At 35.5% G+C, this 25819-nt stretch overlaps 4 protein-coding genes across 8 annotated transcripts; 3 read left to right on the top strand and 1 right to left on the bottom strand.

The window, feature by feature from the left end:
* The first annotated feature begins 182 nt into the window (after nt 1-182).
* On the top strand, nt 183-6348 carry LOC106163431 (coiled-coil domain-containing protein 83-like). Of its 3 annotated transcripts, none has more exons than XM_013541013.2 (12): nt 183-317; nt 841-979; nt 1178-1262; nt 1412-1580; nt 1884-2051; nt 2382-2473; nt 2764-2832; nt 3019-3140; nt 3381-3472; nt 3747-3842; nt 3993-4087; nt 4351-6348. In XM_013541013.2, exons 2-12 carry the CDS (start codon nt 876-878, stop codon nt 4543-4545), a joined length of 1287 nt encoding a protein of 428 aa, XP_013396467.2. In that variant the 5' UTR covers nt 183-317; nt 841-875; the 3' UTR covers nt 4546-6348. The 3 variants fall into 3 exon arrangements, with proteins under 3 accessions (XP_013396467.2, XP_013396468.2, XP_013396469.2); XM_013541014.2 differs by having other exon boundaries at nt 293-311; XM_013541015.2 differs by lacking the exon at nt 183-317 and adding an exon at nt 578-596.
* Nucleotides 5068-9171, bottom strand: LOC106155471 (mitochondrial pyruvate carrier 1). Of its 3 annotated transcripts, none has more exons than XM_013530346.2 (4): nt 9107-9171; nt 8087-8183; nt 7647-7779; nt 5068-7168 (listed from the first exon to the last, which is right to left on the bottom strand). In XM_013530346.2, the coding sequence occupies exons 1-4, from the start codon at nt 9125-9127 to the stop codon at nt 7054-7056; spliced, it is 366 nt and encodes a 121-aa protein (XP_013385800.1). In that variant the 5' UTR covers nt 9128-9171; the 3' UTR covers nt 5068-7053. The 3 variants fall into 3 exon arrangements, with proteins under 3 accessions (XP_013385800.1, XP_086855359.1, XP_086855360.1); XM_086999233.1 differs by lacking the exon at nt 9107-9171 and adding an exon at nt 8638-8697; XM_086999234.1 differs by lacking the exon at nt 9107-9171 and adding an exon at nt 8589-8607.
* Nucleotides 9151-15864, top strand: LOC106163430 (cleavage stimulation factor subunit 2-like). Its single transcript, XM_013541012.2, has 13 exons — nt 9151-9312; nt 11207-11285; nt 11672-11841; nt 12096-12130; nt 12533-12640; nt 12867-12986; nt 13249-13326; nt 13642-13726; nt 14265-14330; nt 14470-14559; nt 14753-14964; nt 15246-15311; nt 15581-15864. Exons 1-13 carry the CDS (start codon nt 9240-9242, stop codon nt 15713-15715), a joined length of 1317 nt encoding a protein of 438 aa, XP_013396466.2. The 5' UTR covers nt 9151-9239; the 3' UTR covers nt 15716-15864.
* Nucleotides 15865-17498: 1634 nt separating this feature from the next.
* LOC106155468 (protein Skeletor, isoforms B/C) lies at nt 17499-25720 on the top strand. The gene is made up of 17 exons (XM_013530339.2): nt 17499-17860; nt 18035-18201; nt 18657-18797; nt 19219-19306; nt 19574-19682; nt 20230-20395; nt 20652-20724; nt 20990-21182; nt 21710-21812; nt 22039-22178; nt 22446-22572; nt 22904-23014; nt 23234-23416; nt 23874-24070; nt 24490-24544; nt 24722-24882; nt 25041-25720. Exons 2-17 carry the CDS (start codon nt 18165-18167, stop codon nt 25605-25607), a joined length of 2451 nt encoding a protein of 816 aa, XP_013385793.2. The 5' UTR covers nt 17499-17860; nt 18035-18164; the 3' UTR covers nt 25608-25720.
* The last annotated feature ends 99 nt before the right edge of the window (nt 25721-25819 follow it).

Below are 25819 nucleotides of genomic sequence, written 5' to 3'. Positions count from 1 at the left end.
AAATTTGGTTAAATTAGTGTTTGAGATAACCGCAAACCATAGAACTCTACTTCTATGCGCAAACGAACAAATGAATACATTTATCATGATAAGTAGGCCTATGTTGTATATGTAGGCCCTATATATATGACAGAGATTAAGCTTAATGGGCTAGTATATTTACGGTATTAAAAGTCAAACTGCCATCCAAGTACGTAGGCTACATGTACATGTAGAACGCTTGTAGTGTGAATTCAACAGCCGAAACTAAAGTATTGGCTTTCAGCGGACTCTGCATGTACTGTTGTCAAAACAACAATGGCGGACGAAGTGTAAAGGTAAATCACCATAAAAGAATAATTTCAAATTTAAAATGCATTCTTTCTGCTGCTGTTAAAACACACTGACACACACACACACACACTCACTCACACACACACACACACACACAGAGAGAGAGAGAGAGAGAGAGAGAATTAATTTTTTCTGGTACTTTATAAACTGGCAGAGAGAGAGAGAGAGAGAGAGAGAGATAGACTCTATCGGTTGTTATTCCAAGGACTAGTATAAACTGATAGACATGAATTTATATTGCCAGGACTCAACTTTAAAATAAGGTGTGTGTATGTCATCTGTGTTTGTATCCAGCTACATGGTAAATGTAACCGATTTTTGGTCTTAATATACGCAGTGTACTCCTCAAATGAGTTCTAATTTATACTGGTTGTGGCATGAGAAAGATTTGCATACTGAGAAATGTATATGGTATCAGTACCAATTTATTTTAATCTGTCTTGGTGAATGCAACACATATAGTGTACCCAATGCATGCTGAAAACTAAAGCTGTTCTTCTGTTTCAGAAATTAAATAGTTTGAGCTTTTTAAACTCACCACCATGGGCAAAAAAGGGAAAAAGGGAAAGAAAAGTGGAGGAGGAGGCAAGAAAAAGAAAGAAAAGGAACCTCAGGTTACATACAAAGAGGCTATCCTTGCTTACCAGTGAGTAGATGAATGCATTGATTTGTATATCATTATGTTATATCTTGTACATCGAGTAGGCACTTTCTGAAAGGCATAAAATATCTGGTATTTAACACCATCACATACTTAATGTAATAGCCTGTGCAGTGCATTTGTCAATTTCCATGTCTTAGATTTAAAATGTCCTTGTTCTTCATGTGGTAATGTTCTTTTCAGAATAAGTATAAAAGAAAAACAAATGGAGGACTACATGTATGAGCTGAGGGGGCTTGAAGAGAAGAAATCAAGACATGAGGATAGGGTGTGTAAATTTGAAAATTAAATCAAAAGTAATATGTGTTTTACTGATACTACAAACAACATTTGAAGTCACAGTTTTATATGTTGTCAGGGGTTTGAGAAAATTGTGAAATCCTGCTTAAGAATCTTTGTCATAATTTGTCATTTCAGAATGACAGACTTAAAGGTGAACAGGCACTTTGTATTAAGAACCTGCTGAGAGAAGCTAAAGAATTTGAGAAACAAGTAGAAAACCAAGAATACACCAACAAGGAGCAAGTTGTTGCTGTAATGATGGAAAAATGGCAGACACAAAAGGAAGAGGAGAAAAAATTAGAAGGTATGAAAATATGTAAAACGCCATAGCTGTAACAGGAGGATAAAGAAAGTCACTTTATTTCAAATTGTAATTTTAGCATAAATCACCCTCGATAAATCAAGTTTTTCTTAGCACTTGGTTCTGGCATATAAAATTGAATGGTTTTTTAAATATCCAAGTGATATTCAGTATGTAATATCCATAGTAATTATAATAATAAGGATAATAATAAAATAAATTAAAAAAGTTCCTTCTTTCTTTGAATCTTGTACTGTATCAAACAGAGAACAAATATACATGTATTTCATTTCAATTTTTATACAGATATCAGAGAGGAAATTAAACGTAAAGATAGTGAGATTGTTGAAGTACAGAAGGATGTTGCCTATTGGCTAAGTTACAAAGACAAAGGTCACAAGACAGATGAAACAAAAATTATTCTCCTTGAACAAGAATTAAAAGACATGGAGGTCACAATTACAGAGATGTCTGGTAAGTTTTTTTAAATACTGTTCTTTGCAAAAAAAAAGTTGCATCAGGAATATCACATATTGATGAGACTTGAGAAAACAATAAATTACTTTTTTGTATTTCATTTTTAAAATTTGTGAAAATCATTCATTTGATTCAGGAACTTTCAGAATGATTTGCTGTTTTGAGGGCTCTTTTAATTACAGACAATTTTATTTTTACATGCTTACAGGTACTTTTTCTATTTTTGTACAAAGGTAAATGAATACATTATTTATTGACACCGGCATAAATATAAACACCACCCAAATAAAGGATGATGCAAATTCTTTAATTTTCTTACCTTTTCAGCTCACTTAGAAAGAACCCTTATTACTGCCAAAAATGAGATTCAACAGTATACAGAAGAAACTCTTGCCCATACCAAGTCAAATGCATCAGAAGTAATTGGAAATATTTTTTAAAGTATCTTTTAAACAAAGTTATTAAGTATAGCTATGTTATTTGGTGGTATCTGTTGTGAAGTTCTAATAAGACAAAAGTTTGGAATTTGGCTTAATATGAAACTTGGCAAGTTTTGTTTTTGTTGTTAATTTGTCATCCATGATTTGAAATTCATAACAATATATTTTTTCATTCAAAAACAATTTACAAAATTGTCTTTTTTTCTAAGTTAATGCAATTCAAACTTTTATGTTTAAAGTTTTCACCTCATTTATTTTGTTTGCTGCAGCAAGCTATTGCTAAGATGGATAAGAATAGTAGGCAGGAGGTGCTGGACAACAACTGGCTCAAGAGAGAGGTGAGAAAATATGAGATTTATTTGTTGCTGATATACATTTATATGTTCAAGAGGCAAATGCACAACTATTGTTAATTATTTGATATCTATGAAGGATATAGTTTTAAAAGTTTAATTGTTAAACTTTTAAGAAACATGATTTGAGTCTTCCAGTATTTTCAAAGTAATGCAACTGAAATATTCCAGGTGGACATTCATGATGAAGAGGCAGGAGTGTTGAGAGAAGCTGTAGAAAAACTAGAAAAAGAAAACCTTGAAATAATGAGTGAGCTGTTTGAGTGTAGAACTGATGACCTTAAGATTTCTAGGTAATCTAGAACTAGCTATCATTTGTAATTTTGTATTTTTTCTGGAACTTACATTTTTTTGATTCTATTTTTATGAATATTTTTTTTCTAAATAATAAAGTAACTGATGTATATATTTTGTAGGACATGTTAAGTATCATGTAAAACTTGCACATGTACTAAACCTTAATTAACTTTAAACCTTTTTTTATTACAAATTCATGCTGCTGAAAATGTACAATAAATGTATTTCAATTCCAGGCAGTTTTACCTTACCCAGTTTCAAGACAATGAGAATTTAGATGATGGAATCTTGGAGATGGATCTCAATGTACTTGCCATTGAGGACAGTGGTGAGTTGATGGGCAGCATAGCTCTTGATTGTTTTAGATATTTAGGAAAGATATCACCTTGGAATGTCTGCTTATATAATTTTAGAGTTTCCATTAAATTAACAACTTGAAAAACTGTGTAAATTTTACTATATGTCTATCCTATGTGTACATCATATACTAATAAAGCAAAGATAAGATAAAGCAATGAGGTTATATTGATAATTATATCTTTGTTTTTAATTATGAAAATATGGAATTTATTTTCCTTCATAACTATATTTTCAATGTAAAGCTGCAAGGCCAAAAAGTGCTGTGTATAAATCTGTGCAAGATAAGGTGCTGTCCATCATGTCTCGGGAAGAGTTGGTTGAGGAAGACTCAGATGAAGGTTTGTTCACCTGACTTTTATCATATTAGAACAGCAGTGCATGTTTGGGCATGTTTAAGGGAGGACATACCATTCCTTTGAAGACTCTAATATTGAAAACTACTGGAATATTTGCATGTTAATTGATGTTACCTTCAAATTCATTTCCAGATTTAGAAAGTTATGATGGAGAGGGAGATGGATCAGAGGGGGATCCATTTGAAACTCCTTTTGATTATGATGATGCAAGATTTGATGGAGATGATGTAAGTATAAAAAGAGGATATTGAACCTGATGTAAATATGCATAAATAGCAAGTGTAATAAGGGATTACCTTATAATGGGACATTCATTTTTTAAGTTCATGATTTCTTTGTCCTGCACAGGTACTTTTAATTTATGATAAATTTATCCATGAATAACATGTTTTACCACAAATTGAGTTATAGGAATATCTTACACCATCAGTACACACTGTGAAAAACAGTTGATTGGAAAATTTTGAAAAGTTCTGTATCTTTTTTCTAGGAATTTCTTCAACTTGGTCCACTGGAGTTGAAGATGTTAACACTGAAAGGGGATAAGATGCCAATACATGGGCGTGGAAATTTGTCAACAGAGGAGCTTGAGGCTAAAAACTTCAACCCTGACATTTGGCCCATGACCACTCCAATGTTGAAGGAGGTTATCAAAGATAAAGAGCTTGCAAAAGTGGAAGTATGACTGCCAAATTTATTGACCAACCTGCATATTTGTCTGTCATATCGGTCATTTCAGATTCAGCATTATGACCCTTTTTTTTTTAATTTAAAGTAAACTTTGGAAAAAGACTCTATCCCTATATATTCCAAATGAAGAAATTGTACCAACTGCAAAATGCACCATCACTGTGATACATGTATTCTTTTAATTGGAGAAATTTGTGGTATAAAAGCTGTTCATGCATTCTGTGACTCTGTTCAGGTTTTGCAGCACTTTCCATGCTGCAGCTAAAAAAGCTTCCTATAAGTAGACAGAAGAGACAGTTTACAAGAGTTGCAGAAGGATCACAGAAATATTCAAGATTTTTGTATGACATTAAAAGGAATTACTGCAGATGTAAACTGACACTCAGAATATGCCAAAAATATCATAACCACCCATGTGATAACATTATGCACTTTTTGCATCTAAAAATGGCATGCGTCACATCAGTATTTTTATTCATGTATACATATTAGCATTAAACACTTGGAACCAAATTCATTTTTTTTAATAAATCAGAGTTTAACACTTTTATTGCTGCTATATTTACAAACAAGTTATACATACATGCATATGTATCACATTAATTCCCTGATGCAATCAAGTAAGTTTAACTCTTTGACAAGTTATTTCCAATGACAATCTTCTTGAATAAGATTAAGTCATTACTTACAAGACTTTAAGCAAGAAATGGTGTTACAGATATAAGACTCTGTAAACACCATTTCAATGAAATGCTGACTTCATATATATATAACCCCTTCTCTTCATGCAAAACTTACTGGTACATACATGTATACAAGCAATCAAAATATGGTGACTTCATATTCCGTTGGAGAGAGAACTGAAAACAGATATCTGCTTTAGGCAGGAGCCAGAGCATGCACTAAGAAAATATCAATAAAGCAAACCCAAAAGTGTTTTTAAAAATGCTCACAATAAATGCCATTTTCAAGCAAACTAGATTTAAAAAGAAATAGCTATATGACTACAGACCATGTTCACAGGTGTGTTCACGTTAACTTAAATCAATGTGAACAAAACCATCAATGGATTACGTAGGATTACGTAACCATGTTTTTCTTGGCAAATCGATCAACCTGGCTTTCTTGCCTACATCAGTGACCTCTGTATATTTCAGGTCAAATTATGCCAATTGCAAGCATGACAATAAAGTCACCCACTACATCACAGCTAACATGCACAGCACCAATGACCTACAATGTATATATCTGGTGTAGCACATATCCATTACCTGCCCTGATAATTGATTCTTCACTGCATGTGCTCACACTTCCACTGCCGATCTGTATTACACAGCATGACATTAAAATGCACTACCTGTTGCAAATCAAATAAATGCTAGCTACTAGGAACATTCTTCCCGAACTATTTTTCTTCAATTCAAGGTGAGTAACAGTTACAAACCCTACCTGTCAGACTCATTTGAAAAGAAAAATATTTGAATAAACAATGAAAACCTTGAATTGAACTTTGTTAAAAAAACAAAGGTGGCATGAGCAGCTCAAATGCAAATTATAAAGACAATGCTACGTAAAAGTTATATTCAGCTGTATCTTATATTATTACTTAATATAGTACTATGTTAATATATATCGGTAGTAGACTAGGACGTCTGTTAGCATATGCAGTACAAATGCAGCTACTACCATGTCAAATTCCATAGGTGAAAGTTGAAAAAACTGAAAATCCTTAATAAGTAGCTTGCTCTAATCGCATTTAAACCATATCAGAAAAAAAAAAAAAAATGAAGACTAAAAATCCTGAAATCAGGGACATTCCTAAAAACTTTCACCATGGTCAAATCTCAACAACTGTGTACCAAGTTTCAACAGAATGTTGGCCTAAAAAATAAACAGATACATTAAAAAATAAATTGCTTCAGCTAATTAACAGCACCTTAAAGAATAGCCTTAATAATTTAACAGAGATGGGAATAATAACCCAAAACTGATTTTACCCTAAAAAATAATGCTATAAAAATGCATGACAGGGATAGGGGTTTCATTAAAATGTTTTGCTAGCAAACTGCGCCTCTTTTCTTTCACAAATATCTTTCTTTGCAATGGGCATATTCATATTTTACAATTATTCTTGGATGAAAACATACGTTCAACGTTCCACTATAATATACTTTTTTTCATGGATGTAAGTCTTACCATTAGAGCTTTTACTTGATCTTCATACTTTTATTTATGATAAAAATCCTAAAAATCGTCTGTCTAACTTTTACAAATATTATGACACAAAAACTTAAAACCACAACTTTGTATCATCACAAGTGAACAAATCTGAAAGTGGACCCTCTTCTTAATTATAGAAATCTGAAGTTTTAACATATATATATTTGCACACATAAATATGACAAATAAAACTTAACACACCACTGAAGTTAAACATGCATGTTTGTTAATATCATTACATAATTACACATAAAACAGTAGCCTATATAAAACTAAGGAACTGTTATACACCAGTGTCTTCTTTATTGCTGCTTGTTTCCTTTTCTTCCTTGACCTTTTCCTTTTCTGGGTGTAATTTTAACAGATATTCTTCTCTTTCTTCATCTGTCATGATATAACTATAATAAAATCAAAACCACTTTTTTCACAAATTTCAATTGAATTAAAAAAAAAAAACAATAGCCATATTATAAATACTCGAACTTTTCAATGGGTGAAAATTTTACAGATACTATATTTTTAAGTCATAATTTCTTAAAAATTAGAACATGCCTATTGAGAAGTAGCAACAAAATCGTAAAACCGGTTTCGTTATACTTCTATGCTATGCATAAAAAGCACCACAATTGCCATAGAGAAATAAAATTTTTGTGATTATAAAATGATGTGTCTGAAAGTTTGATAATTTTGCCCATTGAAAAGATTGTGTAATTACCTTCATGTGATTATATTTAGGAATGAAGGGAATAACAATTAAATAGAGCAAATCATTACAATCAAGTGTGGTTAAATAATCTAGTGCATTATGGCTCCACCTTTTAGGGAAGATCATTTGAGTGTAGAAATACAAAGCATGTTGTGGGATAGTTAACTTACTGATAGTTTATAAATCTGCCTCCCTGAGTCAACTGAGCACAATCATTTGTAAAGTGGCAGGCAAATAACAACAAATTCCTTGGTTGAACCTTCCAAGCAAATCTCATGAAGAGTGCAGAATAGATGAATAAAGCTGGAAAATTAAAACGGTACAGTTCTTCCCTTTTGTTTTAAAAAATAAAATAAAAATGCAAATTATCCCAATTTTTCATTTCCAGTATGATATACATGCTATATTTTTATATAATGAAATAAAAACTCTTAATCCTTTGTAGAAAGTTCATATTTCAACAAATCAGAATCACAATTTTGTTCCACTTATAGGACACATTCTAAATCCTTTTATTAAAATTATTGTTCAATCCCAATAGCATCCAGCTGGAGCAAATGCATGATAAAAAAATTAAACAAATAAATAAAATAAAATAAAAAATTCAAACCTGTTGTCATTTTCCCACTTATAATTTCTGGTGTCCTACCAACATCTGCTATTGCTGCCAATGGAATCCCCCAGTTGGCAACTGGACCCCAAAAATGCTGAAAAGGGGGAGGGGGGGTTAATAGTCATACCCACTTTTTCATAATCATAACAAACAAGACTAATGGTATGTAAGATTTGCACATCATCATCATCATCATTGCTCTTCGTCCCGTGTGGGACATAAGGCCACAAGATTTGCACAGCTTGTGTTAAATGAAATAAATAATTTGCAATTGAATATACATTACACAGGTATTGAAAGTTATAGTATTCAGTTTATAATCTAATATATAATCAATGTTGTTCAGACTTTCAATGCAAATAGCAGTTTCATTTTAAAGAGGTACGTATTATTAATAATCAGAAAGAAAACATGACTTATGATTATGAACATTTCCAGACATTCCGCTCACTTTCTATTAAGTGATAAAGAAAACAGATTTTGATGCGACAGTACTTACAGTGCTGCACACAGGACATGGAAAAAAGAAAACAATGCAAAATATTTACCTTACATGCATCATTATCACTGGTTACCACATCATGCATATACATGATTTAACAACAAGTGTAACTGTTACTGTGGCATTGATGAAGATGTTTTTTAACTTAAAAAAAACTTTCTAAATATTTAAAAAAAATTAAGGGGACAGCGGCCAGGTGACAATACTGAAGTACATTACGTAACGATGTTGACCTAGTTCTGAAGACTTTAGTGATTAAATTCAAGTCATGCAATTAACAACTAAAAAAGGAGGAAAGTGTAAAATTAGATGTCCTGGAAACGGGACATACAACAGTTTTAGGCCTCAGACCGAATGATTACTAAGTGAAGTGTCTCGTAACTTTAATTTACTCTTGATAAGCACATAAAAAATACGTGTCATACTTCCATTCCACAAACACAGATGTAGCAGTAGAAAAAACTGCAATTAGTAAGAATTGCAACATGTTTAAAACAAGTAAACAGTTAGTATACCTGCAGAAATACTTGATCCATTCTGATCCAGCTCTCCCTGCCTTGCTCGCCATTTTAGTCTCGTTTGATGTCACGTGACAACAGCTAAAAAGTCTGCGAGGATTCTGGAGAAATTGCGTTGTTTCGGTTAAGCATGGCGAACATAATGAACTCGAATGTAATGCCTCCTCTCACGGCCCAAGAAAGGGCCCAGAGGTCTGTGTTTGGTAAGTAAACTTTTTTCTTACATTGTGTTATTAGGGGCTTTGTTTTATGCCATTTTCATGATTGCACAGAATATGTTTGTTCTTCATTGGAGACACCGGCGAGTGTTAGTGTTGAACACACCGGTGTTGCAGTATTTAGGTGTCAGAGTCGCACACACAGTCAGCAGCGACACTATAGTCAGAGTATTGATAGTCTTGCTTTTAAACCCTATTTGACGCTGGTCCTGTCTTAACTAGTGATATTATTGATTATCTCGTTAGGAAAATAGCCTGCCTCCCAATCAAATTGTTTTAATTCCACTTCTACAAACTAGGTCTTGAGTAGGTATATCAGAAAAATTTTCAAACTGATCAGAAAATTAAAATACTTATATCATCTGAAAGGTAATGCAAAAACCGGATGAAATCATTTGGAATTTTTTAAATATTCCTACAAGCAACAAAGATATTGAAGTTTTTTAACTGCAAAAATCCACCAAAAGTGTCCACAATTCTCAGCTCAAAACCTGTGCCCACTGACCAGCAGTGATCACTCAGGCGCAGCAGAGCACCCTGGGTACTTTTGTAGTATACCCCCCCACCCTGTAACTTTCTGTAACTTTCACTTTTCAAACAGTTTTTTACATTTTCTTGTTCATGTATGTCAAAGCTGTTGAAATAAAATGCTTTTGTAATTACCTGTGGACTTTTTATTTGTTTTAATCACGTTTAATCCAGCCCATTGAAATACAAAGTTAGAATCTTCAATTTACACCCGCAGTCAATAACTTGCCGCGTTTTCGTTGGCTAACTCGAAGGTAATTTTATGTGAACAAGTAGCTCATAATAATTTCACAGAGAAAGTCCAAGTATACAATGTATCAATCCTATGTTCACATAAAATAAGGTAGAGTTAGCCAACGAAAACGCGGCAAGTTATTGACTTCGGGTACATTGTAAATTTTCACATTGTATTTCAATGGGGTGGATTAAACGTGATTAAAACTAATAAAAAGACCACAGGTAATTACAAAAACATTTTATTTCAACAGTTTTGACATAGGTGAAAAAGACAATGTAAAAAAATGTTTGAAAAATGAAAGTTTCAGGAAGTTACAGGGTGGGGGGGTAAACTACAAAAGTACCGCACCCTGTGTGTCTTTGTGTGCTCAGCCTATTGTCTGGCTCACATAGCCTGTGACTAATCAGGGCAAAGCTATTTCCCTGTGGTAATTTTCACATCATGTAATATTGCGGATTAAATTAACTATACTTCGCAACCTTCAAATTTCATGATTTTTGTACATAATATAGCAAATTTCATAAACTTTGCTGGATATAAATTTCAAAAAGATGATACCAGCACTTACCTGAAATTTTTTATCATTTTGTAGAGGCAAAGCTTAAAACAAGCAGAACCGAAACTTGTCAAAGACTGCAACATGGGAAAATCACGTGACCGGATTTTACTCTTTGATTTACAACTTATTTAGTTAATGGCTTGTATTAGTTTTTTTACGCGGCGCTAAAAGAGAGATTTAAAAAAGGGGTTCCATAGGCGAACTGTCAGCAGGCCGACTTCAGTTTTACACTTCACTGCCCGTGGACAGTTACGACTGTAGCGCCCCTAGCGGATTGTGATCTACCTATCTTGAGTACAGTGAGAAGTTGTTTATATTTACATTTGGCTTTATCTTATTCAAGTTCAGTTCTGCTATTAAGTGATATGAGTTATTGGTTATTTGGAAATACATTTTCAGATCCACCATAGCAAAACTGTTTAAATAAGAGTTTTTTTTAGATTACAGTAAATGGTTTTCAGTGTACAGTAATCATGAAACCTGAGATACATGTTTGAGAAACAAATGTCATTGTTATTTAGAATATTGCCTGTTTTTTTGTTTTTTTTTTACAGTGGGAAACATTCCATATGAAGCTACAGAAGAACAACTTAAAGAGATATTCATACAGGCAGGACCTGTTGTCAGTTTTAGGTATGTTAGTCAGGATTGCCTCATGTCTTAATAGTGAATTGTAATTGATAAGGTTTGTGGATTAAAATATTATTTGCAAAAATCTGTTAATCAGCCACAACTTAGAAAACCATTTTAGGCAATCACTGGAGAATTGAAAGAAAAAAAAAAACTAGATGCTGGATATCCAATCACTGCTTGACAACCACAGGATATGTTATTTCTTTTAAGTCATTGTGCAAACCAATAAAATTTTCTTTTAATATTTTTATCCTTGTAAATGCTGTTGAGTCTCTCTACCTAATTCAGATTCAATCAGCCATCCTTGTTGCAATCATTTCCATTTATATTCAGTGTTATTGTGGTAACTAAAAGAAACCTGTTATTGCATTACATTTTATTTTCAGGTTGGTGTATGACAGAGAAACAGGCAAACCTAAAGGTTATGGCTTCTGTGAATATCAAGACACCGAGACGGCGCAGAGTGCCATGCGTAACCTGAATAACACAGAATTCAACGGAAGACCCCTCAGAGTGGGTGTGGCTGCAGGAGAAACTAGCAAAGATGAATTAAAAAGTAAGATGGATTTGAAAAAAAAAAGCTGTAAAGCAGTGTGGAATTCCTTGTTACAATTTGTGATATGAAAGACACTAATGAAGGCTCGAGCCTATTCGAATGAAGTATGAGAAATGTCAGTACTGAAACTTACTATTTTATTTATTTTTTAATCTAAATAAATCAGTATAAAGTAAAATAATGGATGAAGTCCATTTTGTATGATAAATTTGCTTATCGAAAAAACAATGAAAAGTATTATTTCTTTATTTAAGATATGCAGCTTGCTCTTGGTGGTGCACCAGTGGAGGTAAGTGTGTCATTGTGAATAACTTATTTTTTTCATTTCAGTACTAGTAAAAAAGATTCACAAACACTGTAATATGTTAGCAGTATTTGTTATCTTGCACTGTAGTATTTTCATAATTTTAGTCTTGGTTGATTGTGGTTTATTTACTCTTCTCACACCACTGGGGACAGTTAGAGTGCCAAAGCCTCTTGGCCAGTGCTTTTGGATCTCTCTATCCACAGACAATTCATTCAGTTTTCAAGTCTATTATCCTTCCAGCTGTTGTGGGTCCTAATCCTACTATTACTAGTACTAATTATGTCCTATTCCAGAGCTACTATTTTCCATTTTCTTGTTCAGCTGCTGTGTGTCCTGCCTTCCCTGTGATTGACTATTACCTTACTATCCTTCTTAATGTTTCAGAGCCCCTTTGGTGATCCCGTTTCTCCAGATCAAGCACCAGAGGCTATATCAAGAGCAGTGGCTAGTTTACCTCCAGAGCAGATGTTTGAGCTCATGAAACAGATGAAGGTGAGGTGGTTAAAACATACACCATGGTGGTAATGATTTATTCGATTAATTTTTATTTTTTGTATTGATTAAGTAATGAAAACACCACTTATACATGTTTCAACCAAAATGATGAACAACCTTTTCATTATAAAGCAAAATTAAACCTTTTAAAAGCCAGGGATGGCAATATTAAATATATGTGTTTTATAAAGTCTTTAAAATTACATCTGTTATATCTTTGCAGTTGTGCATCCAGAACAATCCAAACGAAGCAAGAAACATGCTGCTACAGAACCCACAGCTGGCCTATGCTTTGCTCCAAGCTCAGATTGTCATGAAAATTGTCGACCCTCAAGTTGCTATGGTAACTCAAAAATAAAATAACATAGATGAATACACAGGGCTCATGCCAACATATTATTTTTCACTAATTACTATAATAGATTATTTTTGGTCACTTACAATGAAAATAAGAATCAATTTATCAGTTATATTAATTAACATTTAAGCTGTTTAGATATATCATTACAATGCACATTGCATTTGAAATATTAACTGCTTGTATTATTATGTCAATGCATTTCCAGCAGTTTGAAAAATATTGAAACTAAAATATTTCTTTTAAGGCCATGTTGCACAGGGAAACCCACCAGGTGCCACCAGTGGTCCCAGGACAGCCTGCATCCCAGGCACAACCTGCACAGGTACCCGATCATTCAGCACATATGAAAAAAGACCATTCACAAGACTTCCACAGTACAAGAACATCATAATGTCCACATGTTATAATGTTATTTATTTATTTTTTTTACCAACCACTATTTTGTTACAGTGCTAAAAATACACTGTAAAAATTTGTTGGCCACAGCTAAGATAATTTCTACATGCATTCTCAGGGGCGGATCCAGGATTATTTGAAGGGGGGTCTGCAGATGTGAAGCCAAAATTTATATCAAATAGACATTGTGAGCAGTGAATTTTATATTATAAATTAAGTAATTTTGTGAACACTCTTCCAGCCAGTGGCATCTACCGCAGTGCCCCTAGGAACCCAGTCCATTGCCCCATCACAAGTCCCAGGCTCAGTACCAGGTTTACTGGCAGGTAGGGGACATATAAGTAGACTAAAATAGAATGGCTGCATACCTTTTAACAGTCTTCTGACTTTAATATTCTAAGCAATTTTTTTTTGTAATTTGCTACATTATCTAGTGTTGCTGCTGTTTTGAAGTATTTTGGAACCACTCTAAAATATCAGATGCTGCTATTTTGTGACTCTTCATTACTTCAGATTAATGCTTTGAAAGACGCTAGTCTTAAAGCAAATGCTCAAAAAAAAAAAGAAAAAGAAAGAAAAAGAAATGAAAATGCACTATTTTCCAATTGAAAAAATTGGAATAATTATTGGTTCCACCAGTGTGAGCATTGGCAGTACTGACGGTTTTAGTCCCGCCCTGTCTCGTACAGATCCTTCAGCTCTGCTTCATATCAGTGGATAAATGTCACTATTACGGCTTCTCCTCCTTGACTGCAAGGACCTGTGCCCTTATCTCTTGGATTGAGGTCCTCTGGTTAAATCTGTTGCAAATTTTCTCATTCTCTTTTGATTTCTGTTCTAAAATAAGGTTTTTTTTCTCTGCAGGTGGGCCTGGGGGTCTGCTGAACATGGTGACCAGCCAGGGAAATATGGCTCCAGTAGCCAGCCAAGGTAAGGGGAGAGGTGTTGCCACATAAAGTTCAGAAGTCAGAAAGGGAAAGGAAATAAGAGCAAGATACTTGGGGGTAGTCTGTCTTCAACTTGCTAACTTATCACATCCAGTTAAGTATTGAAAATCTTTTTTTTGCAGGTCTTAATATTCCACAGGTATCACAGCCAGGCCCAGGTAGGGGGATGCATGATATTCCATCACGTGGACCAGGACCCATGGGTGTCCCAGGTAGATATCCTTATATACTGTGCTGTGCAAATAATAAGCAGGCTCATGCTTCTCTTACTTTAATAGGCCGTACTTGGTATTGAGATGAAAATGTTTGATATTTTCAGGAAAGTTATTTTTACTGACTCAAAAACCATCTTGCTGTACAGTTGTTTATTGACTTAATCAATTTTTTTTTACTTTTCTATGTTAGGCCCTGGTGGCATGGATGTTGGGCATCAGAGAGGCATGCGACCCCAGGGTCCAGGGGGGCCTGGTCCAGCACGGCCAGAAATGAGAGATCCACGGTCCATAGGGGGTGCAATGGACCCCAGGTCACTTGGAGGCGCTGGAGATCCAAGAGACCCCAGGGACCCTAGGAGTATGGGAGGAAGGCCAGGCCCAGGAGGACCAGTTAGACATCCTGTAAGGCAAAACGTACTTCTTTAAAATGCCCATAATTCATCTGTTTGTTTAATTTTGTTGGTGTATTATTCTTTTCCATTAACTTTACAAGCAGGTTATTTTGTTCATTAATTTTGAACTACACCAAGAAAGCAAATTACTTATTCCTCAACTGATGAATCTGAGTTGGTCAATTGACTTTATTGTTTCGTTTCTATGAAAAAGTTACCTGCTTGAGATAAATGGTGGTTAAATCTGTTTATGTAAGGCTTTGTAGAAACTTGTTCTTTGTGCTGTTTTAGTCCCCAGCTGTTGGCCCGGGAGCTCCAGGAGGTGGCGCTGGCATCTCTGCACAAGATCAGGAAAAGGTGGGTGGCCATTTGTACTGGTTGGAAGTTACCGTCCACAAAATAACATCAGTTTTCAAAGTTAAATAGAAAGTTTGAAATTCTCAGTTGTTTGCATTTGGAAAATAGCATTTGATCTTGTGGAAGAATCGTACAAGATAAAGAAAGTCAAAGTTACTCATGTACGTCATGATTCTGCACATAATTATGTTTTGAGTTCTAGTCCATGATTGTTAAAAAAAAACGTGTGTTTTAGCAAATCACCAGCGTGAGTTATCTTCTATTTCTAGGCTGCCCTTATTATGCAAGTACTACAGTTGTCAGACCAGCAGATTGCAATGCTGCCGCCAGAGCAGAGAGAGAGTATAATGATCTTAAAACAGCAAATAGCTCGGAGCGGGACTGGGGGAGGCCCTACCATGTAGCACATAGCACAAAGAGATGTAAACTGATATTGACTATACTGTAGATTACGTATGTAATAGTTCAAATCTCTTGATATTCAGTTCTGTAGATAGTGGGAAACCGCCTCCCAAATGTTAAGTATTGTAATTTGTAATAAAAAACATGACACCAGCTTGACTTTAATTCTTTTCTTTTTCCAGAAAGAAAAAAGTTTTTAAATAGATCTAAACTTCTTTCACCTGCGGAATAAGGTTGAAAAGCAAATGATAAAATGTGTAATACCTTGAATTAGTGGTGGGACAAGCAACTACGTTCAGGAAAAATCGTGAAAATCCTTAGTAAGCTTACTTGTTCTTTTATTTGAAAAAAATGACTGAAACAAAGTTAGCGTTAGCAATGTATTTAAAAACTAATATCATGAAAAGTGAATATGTCCAAAATAAAAAATGTAGTGGCCAGGCCGGGGGGGGGGGGGAGGCATTGAAATAACTTTTTAACTGCATGAAACACCGCTTCAACCAACCTGGTCAAAAAATGTATGTTAACGTGGAAAACAAAAATGATATCGAGTTTGCCAAGAACATCAAATCGGACCTGACATGAAAACACATTTCATTTCATTTCACAATTTACTGAAATTTGTCTCGATTAAACTTGTTAAGAATCATTAGAATCATTCACAGACAAAAGGTACGTTGTTCACGGACCTAGGTCGTTCACCGACGTGTTAACTACCAAGTGCTTTGCTGTGGTTTTATGTTTGAAAGTTATGACCCCAGGAGGCAAATAACCTTTGAAGAAAATGAAATTTCACGTTTCACGCAACCGCACCTGTCCCCGCTACCCGGACTTGCCTAATTTGAAATATTTTATTTTCATTTTTTTAACGACGTGTCTATGATAAATGAAAAATATTTTTCAAAATTAGCCCGAGTACTATATAATCGTGAATTTAAGTAGCACGTGTGGTTCGTTTTCAACACTATATTTCTTTTTGAAGCTCTTCCGTTACTCAAGTTTTACTTTTGGTATTTAGTTCTGTTCGATTCCACCGAGATTAGGTATACATTCATCCACTTTATTTTTTATTCATGATATAACTTGTTTCGAAAAGAAAGTCTTTCGTCATGCTAAAATCAATGTTTTGGCGTGTCATTTGTGCATATATAATAATACATCGGATACATGCATTCTTAAAGTTAGTCGATGACAGTAGAAAGATGCCGAAAGAAAGAAAGATATCTATTAAATGTTAAGTCATCTGGGATAGTCAGACCTGGCAAATTTATTATCAAAATCACTTTATAAACAATAGTGCGTTTTAAGATAAGAAAGCCATCATATGATTTGTCTACGATAAAGTCAGAAAAAATGTAGATGAATGTCTTAGCTCGATCTTTTAGAAATTTAATTGAGGCGTAGCTAACATCCCATGTCGCTTCTCTAACATGCGTTTTATATAGTCACGCGAAGTTACCTGACGTTGACAGTGAACTTCCCAAGGTTTCAACTTGGCTACAACACATGAGTTATAACACACAAACATTGAGAAAATGTGAGAACGATTCTAGATAATTCTGACGAGCGTCTGTGTTAAATGAGCTAACGTCAGCTGGAAAGACGAGCACTACTACCAAAACGTGGCTTTAAATATTTTCACCAAGCGAAAAGAACGAGGAATAGTTGATCGCTCTTAAATCATTGTCAGAAAAAAAATTAACTCATTCCTTTGAGTAAGTTTGCCCATTGCAGTAGTCACAACCAATAATTTATTTGCGATCTATCTGAGTATTTCTCTCTCAACAAAAGGACGTCCTTCCTTTATTACGCGCTTGTCTTTCAAGGCGCATTTAAATTCCTTTTTTTTCATGCCCACCGATCCTACTCTCTCACTGGTTTCCTCTGCCAGGACAAAGAGATATTTTTAATACTAGATATTCACAGATATTTCTTTGGCAAATTCTGTGCACATTTTGTACCGTGAGAGTTTTTTTTGTACAGGAATGACGTCATCTGGTATGGAGTATCTCACACACTGAAATACAAATTGTCACTGGTCAGGGCCGGGAAAGCATAAGGTCTGTGTGATGAAACAAATACTCTGTCACAATGTAAATGACAGTAAAGCCTTACGCCAGGATCTGTAACATCGTCAGTGACGTTGGGTATGTATTACATACCACTTCTTGTAATAGAGTCAGTAAAGTGTGAATTGTAGTTTTTTTTCTGTTAAAGTTTCTGATCTAATGTTTAATTCATGAAGATTTCACTTAGGCTTCAATTGATTACCGCAAGCAACGCATATACCTGTCTGCACAATGTTTTTTTTTTACTTGTAGGTCAACTACTTAGAATTTCCAGACGATTTTGGGGTCGTAACCCTACGTGCGCCTCATATCTTATCGCCTTATAAACGTATCAAGCAAATTAGGAAGATACTAGTAGACAGTTTACCTCATCGTGGTGGTGATGTTGTTGTTAGCCTGCATTGCCGCTGTCATTTTTTGTAAGTAGCCGACGCCTATCTTTCTTGGCGATACTCTTGTATATATCTTACTTTATTTAGTCGGTCGAATGGGATTCTAAGGGTTTTTATTAACTTTTCACGTTAAATATACATGTAGCAGTCATTGTTTAAGAACATTTATGAGCTTTGGATCGAATTCTTTTGCAAAATTCGAAAGAATATCATTATGCTATCAAAAATGTATCTTAATCAAATTTTGGAACTTACGTGGTAAAATTAAACGACAACCGACGTTGTGGTCTCACCTTGAGACCTTTCACTAGGTAATGATCCTGGTGGTCTGGCTACATCATTTAGTGTCATATTATTTTATGTTATAGTAGTCACAACAAGAAAGTATTTGATCTTATTATGCGTATATTTTTCAGTATCGAAACAGACTTTTCTGTGCTTATTAACTACAATTCTTTTTCTTCACTAACTTGCGCCGAAAGGCTGCAGCAACGCTGCTGAATATCATGGTAAATTGATTGGACCTATCCAAGAGCTTTACCACGGTGTGAAAGGCACAGTTTACGCAGTGGACAGTCACAGGTTCAAAATACTAGGCTTCACCTACGATGGACAAGGCCCAGGTAAAAAATTAAAATTTCTTGTTGTTTGGTTTATTGGAAATCATAGAAAAGAGTTAATATTTTTAATATTTAATACCAAAAGTAATAAATAGTAAATAGAACTGTTTTCTTAAAAAAGTTAATTTTATTTACTCCATATATATTATGTTTGGTACCTAAATATTTAAAAGTTGCACCTTAGAATACAAAGAGCAATGCCGTGCAAAGGGGAAAAAAACGGACGTAAAACACTTGACCTCAGTTTTATTCCAACTCATTGCTAGCTTCTGATGGATAGTGTCATGTGCAGTGTAGCACTTAAGGGGAACCCACCGCTTTTTGCATGTCACAGTGCAACCAAAAGCTTAAATGTAATCTTATGCACACTCCACAATAAAAGTCTAAACATGAATATGTCCCACACATTATTTTTTCCCCTCAGATGCTTTCTTCTATATTGGACTGAGGCAAAATGCAACTCGGGATACACCAAGTGACGAAGGCATCAAGATCCTCGACGAGAAGGGAAGGTATAATAAAAGAAACGAACTATAACAGTCCGTCGTGTAAGACTTACTGACATTTTTGTCACTTATCACTGACATAGACACTGCACAAGAATATGGGAGTAGCCTCATGGGTGCAAGTGGGTTGCTTTAATTCCAATCTTTAAAAAATATAAATTGATGACAAAAACGTTTAAAATTGTTTAATAATTTCCAAATTTAGATGCTGAAAATGAACTGAATGACAGTTAACCACTAATGTTCACCGCTATTCTACTTATATTTTTTCAGTTCCGCTGTTCTCAAAGAATACAAAAATGTTACCTTAACTCTCACCCTTCCAGAAGGCATTAGAATTCAAGACATTAAATGGCTGTCAGTGTGGTGCGTTGCGTTTTCCGTAAGTGCATAAAACACTTAAAAAGAAAAGAAAAACATCACAATTTTTCACTGACGCATGGACAAAGAATGTTGATTCCAAAAGATTTTTAAATCAACAAAATTAATAAGATATTGTAGATGGGGTTCTTTCTAGGGTATAGGCCTACTCGTGCCTGTAAATACGTATTAATTGGAAACAACATGCCTGAAAGATACATGTAAAGCATGCAAATGACTGGAAGACTTTTATTCCTGGCGTGTACTCAAAAGAATAAATCTGTCTAGAATTGCAATAAGCATTTACGCAGCAACTGGTTAGTTTATAACCCATAGCCTGTCTCGGAGTATTTTAGCTCTTTGTTTTCGTTCCAGTTTTTATTTCTTTTTTTTAGGGGGGGGGGTTACGCAACATTATGAATACAGAAATAGCAAATAGCACATCAATGTGGTTTTAAAAATCGAAAATTAGTACAACACTCGTCAACTGACAACTTGTCAACTTGACAACTCTATAAATCAATCCAATATATTTTGTGTCAAAATAAAAATGGCATTCTCATTTTCAGGCTGATTTCGGTCATATCATTATCCCAATAGATATCGACCCGCCCAGGCCTCAAGTTCTGGGTCCCTTTAAGTTAACCACTCACGGGGTGTCTTCTGGCAATATCATTGTTCTAGATACCAAGACTGTGGTTATTCCAAACTTTAAATACGATGGTCTAGGACCAGGTAAGGCGGCAATTCAAATGGGCAAAAGACAGTTAAAGGTGTGATACAAGTTGCAGAGTCATGGACGTTATTTATTTGGCGCAAAAGCCTAGGATGGCCCTCAGCAAAATTAAGAACCATACATAGTTATTGCATTGCTGATAGTGGAAAATTTTGACCTGGGTGATAATAAACTTTGTGTCCCATATTAAAAAAACATATAGACGATGAACATTTCTGATGATATTCAAATAAGACTAATACGTCTACTCTTTAGATGGCTTTTTCTGGGTTGGATCTGGCCCTCTTCCGACCAGCGAAGGAACGAAGGTACCAGACGAAAATGGAAGGTGTGTACCGAATTTCTGAGATAGCAGAGAGTGTGTATGATTGTAGTGATTCGTTTAAAATGATCCGCACTATAACGTTATTAATTTACTGAAAACAAAAATTCAAATTTTCAATTAGAACCTCGAACCAGTAAGTAACGAGCAATCGAAGATCATTACTTACCATAGGCTCATAGACACATCAATGTTAAACCTGTGTGGTTAAAACATTGTGCAAGCATTCAGAAAACACAGTAGCATGTCTCATTTCTTTTTTCCAAAACAGCCTGAAAAAGTTGGGGGAGTACACTGGCCAAAATCTCACCCTCCGTCTGCCAAAAGACCTCACGTTTCATACAGTAGAATGGCTCGGCGTATGGTGTGTGCTGTTTGGCGTTAATTTTGGATACGTGAGCATTCCATTGGAATTGAATGTCCCGCCGTTCACTCCCAAGGTGACAGCTGCGGCAACTCCTCAGGTATACAATATGAAACGGATTTCCTAGATAGCCAGAGGTATAGCTTGAAAGAGGCTTAACTTCTGTTTATGCGAAAACTTATATTTGGTGTGATATTGTATTATAATAATACCGGCCTTTAGCATTGTTAGGGCCCAAAGCTTTCCAGGATAGCCATTGTCTAATTAATCATATTTTGTTTTAAAAATGCAGCATCAAACCAAATATAGAAAATAGCCCTATAATAGTTAAATTTCGTATGCACGCAGAGAAGTTTTCAATTATGCTTGGAAATATCCTAAGTGTAAAGTTTTTTTTTTTTTTTTTTTTTTTTTTTTGTAGCGGCCATTCAAAAATAGAATTGTTGTTCATTATCATTTATTTAGTTAACATAGTTATATTATGACAATCATGCAAAACTAGTATCCCCAATTATTTTTTCTCTTCCTTTGAGTGTGCGTGTGTGTGTGCACGCGCGCGTTTATGCCCGCGTGTGCTCATTCGCATGTGAGTAAAATTGACTTACATGTACGTGTATCTCTTTGTAGACTGCCTCTTTGGTTAAGAACTGTGAACCACTGGCCAGCAATTTCCATGTGTCTTGGGAGACAAATTCTAGTCATGTCATGATTGAACTGAAAGGGCAAATCGGTAACTCTCCCCCCCTCTCTCTCTCTCTCTCTAGATATACATTCAATTATACTGGTACTTTCAAGCGTTTATGAAAAAAAGCTGCTGAATTTTGTTAAATATTATTTTAATAAATAAACTAGGTATATGTAAGCTAGGCATGGTCTAATCACTACCCCGAAATGATACTTGTGCAGTCTACTGGTTTTAAACAAAATGTTGATATGTATAAAACTGAATGTTATAGCTAACGGTGACTACATGTCGTTTGGGCCAAGCGGTTCTGACACCAGCACGAAAATGATTGGTGCTGACGTGGTGATCACGTGGTATGATGAACAATCAGGTCCCATGGCAGTTGATTATTACATTACCCAATATTCCCAGGTATTTATACAATGCTATTCTAATTGAAATGAAGTATAGCAAATTGTTTAATTTTACATGGTCTCTTTAAATTTTTGACGACATTTACAGAATTAAGTTGATGCAGGTTATGGCTAAGTCAGCTCAGTAGTTTTAATTATTATAATGATAAACGTGTACATCCCGATATTCCATTGTAAAAAACTTCAGTGAAAGGGTCAATGATATAACTTCCAACAACAAATTAAATAATAAAATTTAAAAAATAAAATAACCTAATAATTGCAGTGTTCAAATGGCGTAGGCGTGTGCCCTGACACCAGTAGACCCAATGAGAAGAATGACGTCCAGGTCGTCAGTGGAGAACGTGCCAACGGCATAACTACCATCAAGTACACTCGGCCACTGGCATCTAGTATGAATCTGCAGTGAATCTTTACAGTATTTATTTCTTAATTGCATAGACTAGGATTATAGAAAATGGATAATTAATTTTAAATATAAAATATGAAGCATACAGATATATAAAGTTGGTGCAGAACATGAATTATAACGGGTGGTGGTTCCAAAATCCACCCGTTAATTTTGTCATTGTTTCATTGCAAATAATTTTATTGTAATTCCTGTTGTCTTGAGAGTGTGTCCAAAATAAAATAAAAATATTTCACTACTAATCCGGTTCTTATTTCAGTACTTAAGCACGGGATTTTTATCAGTGAAAATTACAGGTGTTATTTCCTTTCAAGGTGATACAGGAGACAATATTTTTGTAACAGACAAGAACACATACCTAGCCTGGGCGATAGGGCCTCTCTCGGCAGACAAACTGCCCTTAAAACATTCAGCCAGAACCCCAGGTAAGAAATGGTCTTCACACTGGCAGCTTGAGAAAGTGCTTGTACAGCACTAACATGTGTAGGAGATTTTTTTAAAAGAAATATGGCGAGCTTTCACTGCATTCCATTAAAATACTGCAGAATAACGTAACCTTCAACTGGGCCAATTTCAGAAAAGTATATAAATATGAATAAAAATTCGAAGCTCCTATACGTTTTAAATGGTATTTTTTATTCTAGGAGACTTGATGATCAATTTTGGTAGGCCCCCCGTGAATAACTGTCCAGAATTCCAAACACTACGACCAACCATAAAGCCAAAGAAACCTTGGGTTCCCCAAACACTAAGTGGAGAGAACACCAGAATATTCACTGCTAGGCTGGGACCCACAGGAGGGAAAAGAGGTTACGAAGGGATTACAGGTAGGTAGTATTTGCATTTTTTGATAAGTATCGTGGTCGTTCATGCCAAGATTACATCGAGTAACAATGGGAAATGAAGTGAACACAGAGTTAATCGTATGGACAATATCAAGGTGCCTGTGTGTGTGTGTGTGTGTGTGGGTGGGTGGGTGGGTGGGTGCGCGCGCGAGTGCGTGCGTGCGTGTGTTTGTGTGCTCGCGTGTGTATTATATTGTGCGTGAGAAAGAGTGGCTGGAGGGAGACTTGAAAAAGATCCCAGCCATGTTAGAAATAGAAGAATTAACCACAGCGGGTTCTCGATTTATAATTATATCATGATTTTGGTTATATTTATTTTCCAAAAAAGAAACAGGCATATAAAAGACAAAATATCCATATACAATAATACCTTGTATGAAACATCACAATTTATGATTTTTGAAACCATGGACTCCTCATTTCACTACATATTTTACAGGCCGTCCGTCGTGGGGAATAGCTTGGTACATTAACGATATTTTGATTCCTGAGCTGATTCTCAAGAGAGGTGTATCGTATATATTTTTGATAAATGGAGGCCATACGGAGAGCAATCAAGCAAACTATCACCCATTTTACATAACCGACGATCCCGAGGGCGGTTATATACAGTATACGACACCCGAGCAAAGACAGGTAAAGCGTATTCCGAGATGTTTTAGAAAATTAAACTAAATACTAGAAAGAAATGACTGAAGGTACATGTAAATGGCGTTCAGAAGAGACATTGCCATGACCTGGATGTTAGGATGGATAAAGTGGCACTTAAGTCACCTTTGTGTCGACTTTGTACTGTATGTTAACTTTTAACTTGTAATAATGTTTTCAGAGTTTAAAATGAATTTTGTATTTCTCCATAAGTGTTGAATGACACAGATATAAGTACCCTCTACCCTTGACCACAGTGGAGAAATGTGCTATGAATTAGCCAGAGATATCTGTGAATATCTAGTGAAAAATCAATCTGTGGCCCTAGTAAAGGGTACAGATATACATAGGGCCTTCACTGGATTGAACACATTTACAACATGCCATCTTTTCTCTTTTTATCACAGAAGGTAAAGATATTCCCTGGGCGAAATGTCATGGGTGCCACCGTGAACTACCAAGGTGAGCATTGGCATGGAAGGAAGACTGGTTTTGAATTTTTTAAAAATCTTATCTGCAATAAGAATATATGGTTATTTGTCTGCAACCCAACTTTTTTATATAAAAATCATTGCGACAGTTTTAAGAAAAGTTTGGCAAGGAGAAATAAAATTTTGTCTTTTTTTCATGATTTCTAAGTTGGGCGCCTGTGTGAATGGGAGCAGGAGACAGGAGCACCACAAGACGCAGAGTCATTTGCAGAGTACTCGAAATATCTCAAACTGAAGTGCTACGAGGGCCGACCTGGAGTATTTGTCTGGTCTCCAGATAGAAATACCCCAGACACGGTGTACTATCAGGTAACAGCTTTTTGGTATAAAATTATATAGGTTAGTTTGAATAATCATTACACCGACCCAAATGAATAAATGAATAAATACTATATGACTAAAAAGATAAATAATGCAAGTTTTTATAAGTTTTTATAAGTATAAGACTTATCACTTTTTTCCTCCAGTGTTACACTCACAAATACCTTGGTTGGAAAATCCACATCGTTGACGAGTTCCCTGGAAAAGAAACTAAAGTTGCGACAAAGGCACCGCCTTTGCCCGCAGAACCTTCTACAACACCTGTTGCAGTAACTGCACCCAGCACAACACCTACCACAGTTACTATACAAACCCCTCAGCCTACTACTACCACAACGGTGCCGAGCACTCAGCCCGTCGCAGATACGGTGCCAAATTCACAGTCGACTTCTAGCCCGGTACCAAGTACTCAGCCCGTTGCATATACCGTGCCAAATTCACAGTCACCTACTACTACGGCACCGAGCACTCAGCCCGTTGCAGATACCGTACCAATTTCTCAGGCAACTACTACTACGGCACCGAGCATTCAGTCTGTTGCAGATACTGTGTCACGTTCACAGTCGACCACTACTCCGGTACCAATTTCTCAGTCGACTAGTACTTCAGCACCAAGCACTCAGCCTGTTGCAGATACTATGCCAAATTCACAGTCAACTACTACACCGGTACCGAGTACTCTGCCTGCAGCAGATACCGTACAAATTTCGTAAACGATTACTACAGTTGCACTAAGCACAAAAACTGTTAGCATATCGACTGTTATTCTGACAACTGCTACCGTTAAAACAGGCCTACCCAACTACCAGACTCGGCACCTAAGGATCCTGAATTAACCGGTATATCGGACCACACTACCCGTTTTCAAGGTGTGTGTCAGATCGCATTTTGGAGTATCAGCCAGAACACCGACAGGATGAGCCCT

The sequence above is a fragment of the Lingula anatina genome, chromosome 1 (genome assembly GCF_051362555.1).
Source record: "Lingula anatina isolate TDL-2025a chromosome 1, LinAna3.0, whole genome shotgun sequence".
In the NCBI taxonomy this organism is placed as follows: domain Eukaryota; kingdom Metazoa; phylum Brachiopoda; class Lingulata; order Lingulida; family Lingulidae; genus Lingula; species Lingula anatina.
This window is presented reverse-complemented; position numbering and strand designations above follow the sequence as displayed.

Coding starts and splice junctions, on each gene's coding strand:
- LOC106163430 (XM_013541012.2), top strand. CDS start 9,240: ATGGCGAACATAATGAACTCGAATGTAATGCCTCCTCTCACGGCCCAA. Junction 9,313..11,206: donor GGCCCAGAGGTCTGTGTTTG/GTAAGTAAACTT, acceptor TTTTTTTTACAG/TGGGAAACATTCCATATGAA. Junction 14,331..14,469: donor GGCTCCAGTAGCCAGCCAAG/GTAAGGGGAGAG, acceptor TTTTTTTTGCAG/GTCTTAATATTCCACAGGTA.
- LOC106163431 (XM_013541013.2), top strand. CDS start 876: ATGGGCAAAAAAGGGAAAAAGGGAAAGAAAAGTGGAGGAGGAGGCAAG. Junction 2,474..2,763: donor CCAAGTCAAATGCATCAGAA/GTAATTGGAAAT, acceptor TGTTTGCTGCAG/CAAGCTATTGCTAAGATGGA. Junction 3,843..3,992: donor TGAGGAAGACTCAGATGAAG/GTTTGTTCACCT, acceptor ATTCATTTCCAG/ATTTAGAAAGTTATGATGGA.
- LOC106155471 (XM_086999233.1), bottom strand. CDS start 8,682: ATGTATATGCATGATGTGGTAACCAGTGATAATGATGCATGTAAG. Junction 7,780..8,086: donor AAGTGGGAAAATGACAACAG/GTTTGAATTTTT, acceptor TTAATTTTCCAG/CTTTATTCATCTATTCTGCA. Junction 7,169..7,646: donor GGCAGATTTATAAACTATCA/GTAAGTTAACTA, acceptor ATTTTATTATAG/TTATATCATGACAGATGAAG.
- LOC106155468 (XM_013530339.2), top strand. CDS start 18,165: ATGTTGTTGTTAGCCTGCATTGCCGCTGTCATTTTTT. Junction 18,202..18,656: donor CATTGCCGCTGTCATTTTTT/GTAAGTAGCCGA, acceptor TTGCGCCGAAAG/GCTGCAGCAACGCTGCTGAA. Junction 21,813..22,038: donor TGAACTGAAAGGGCAAATCG/GTAACTCTCCCC, acceptor TGAATGTTATAG/CTAACGGTGACTACATGTCG.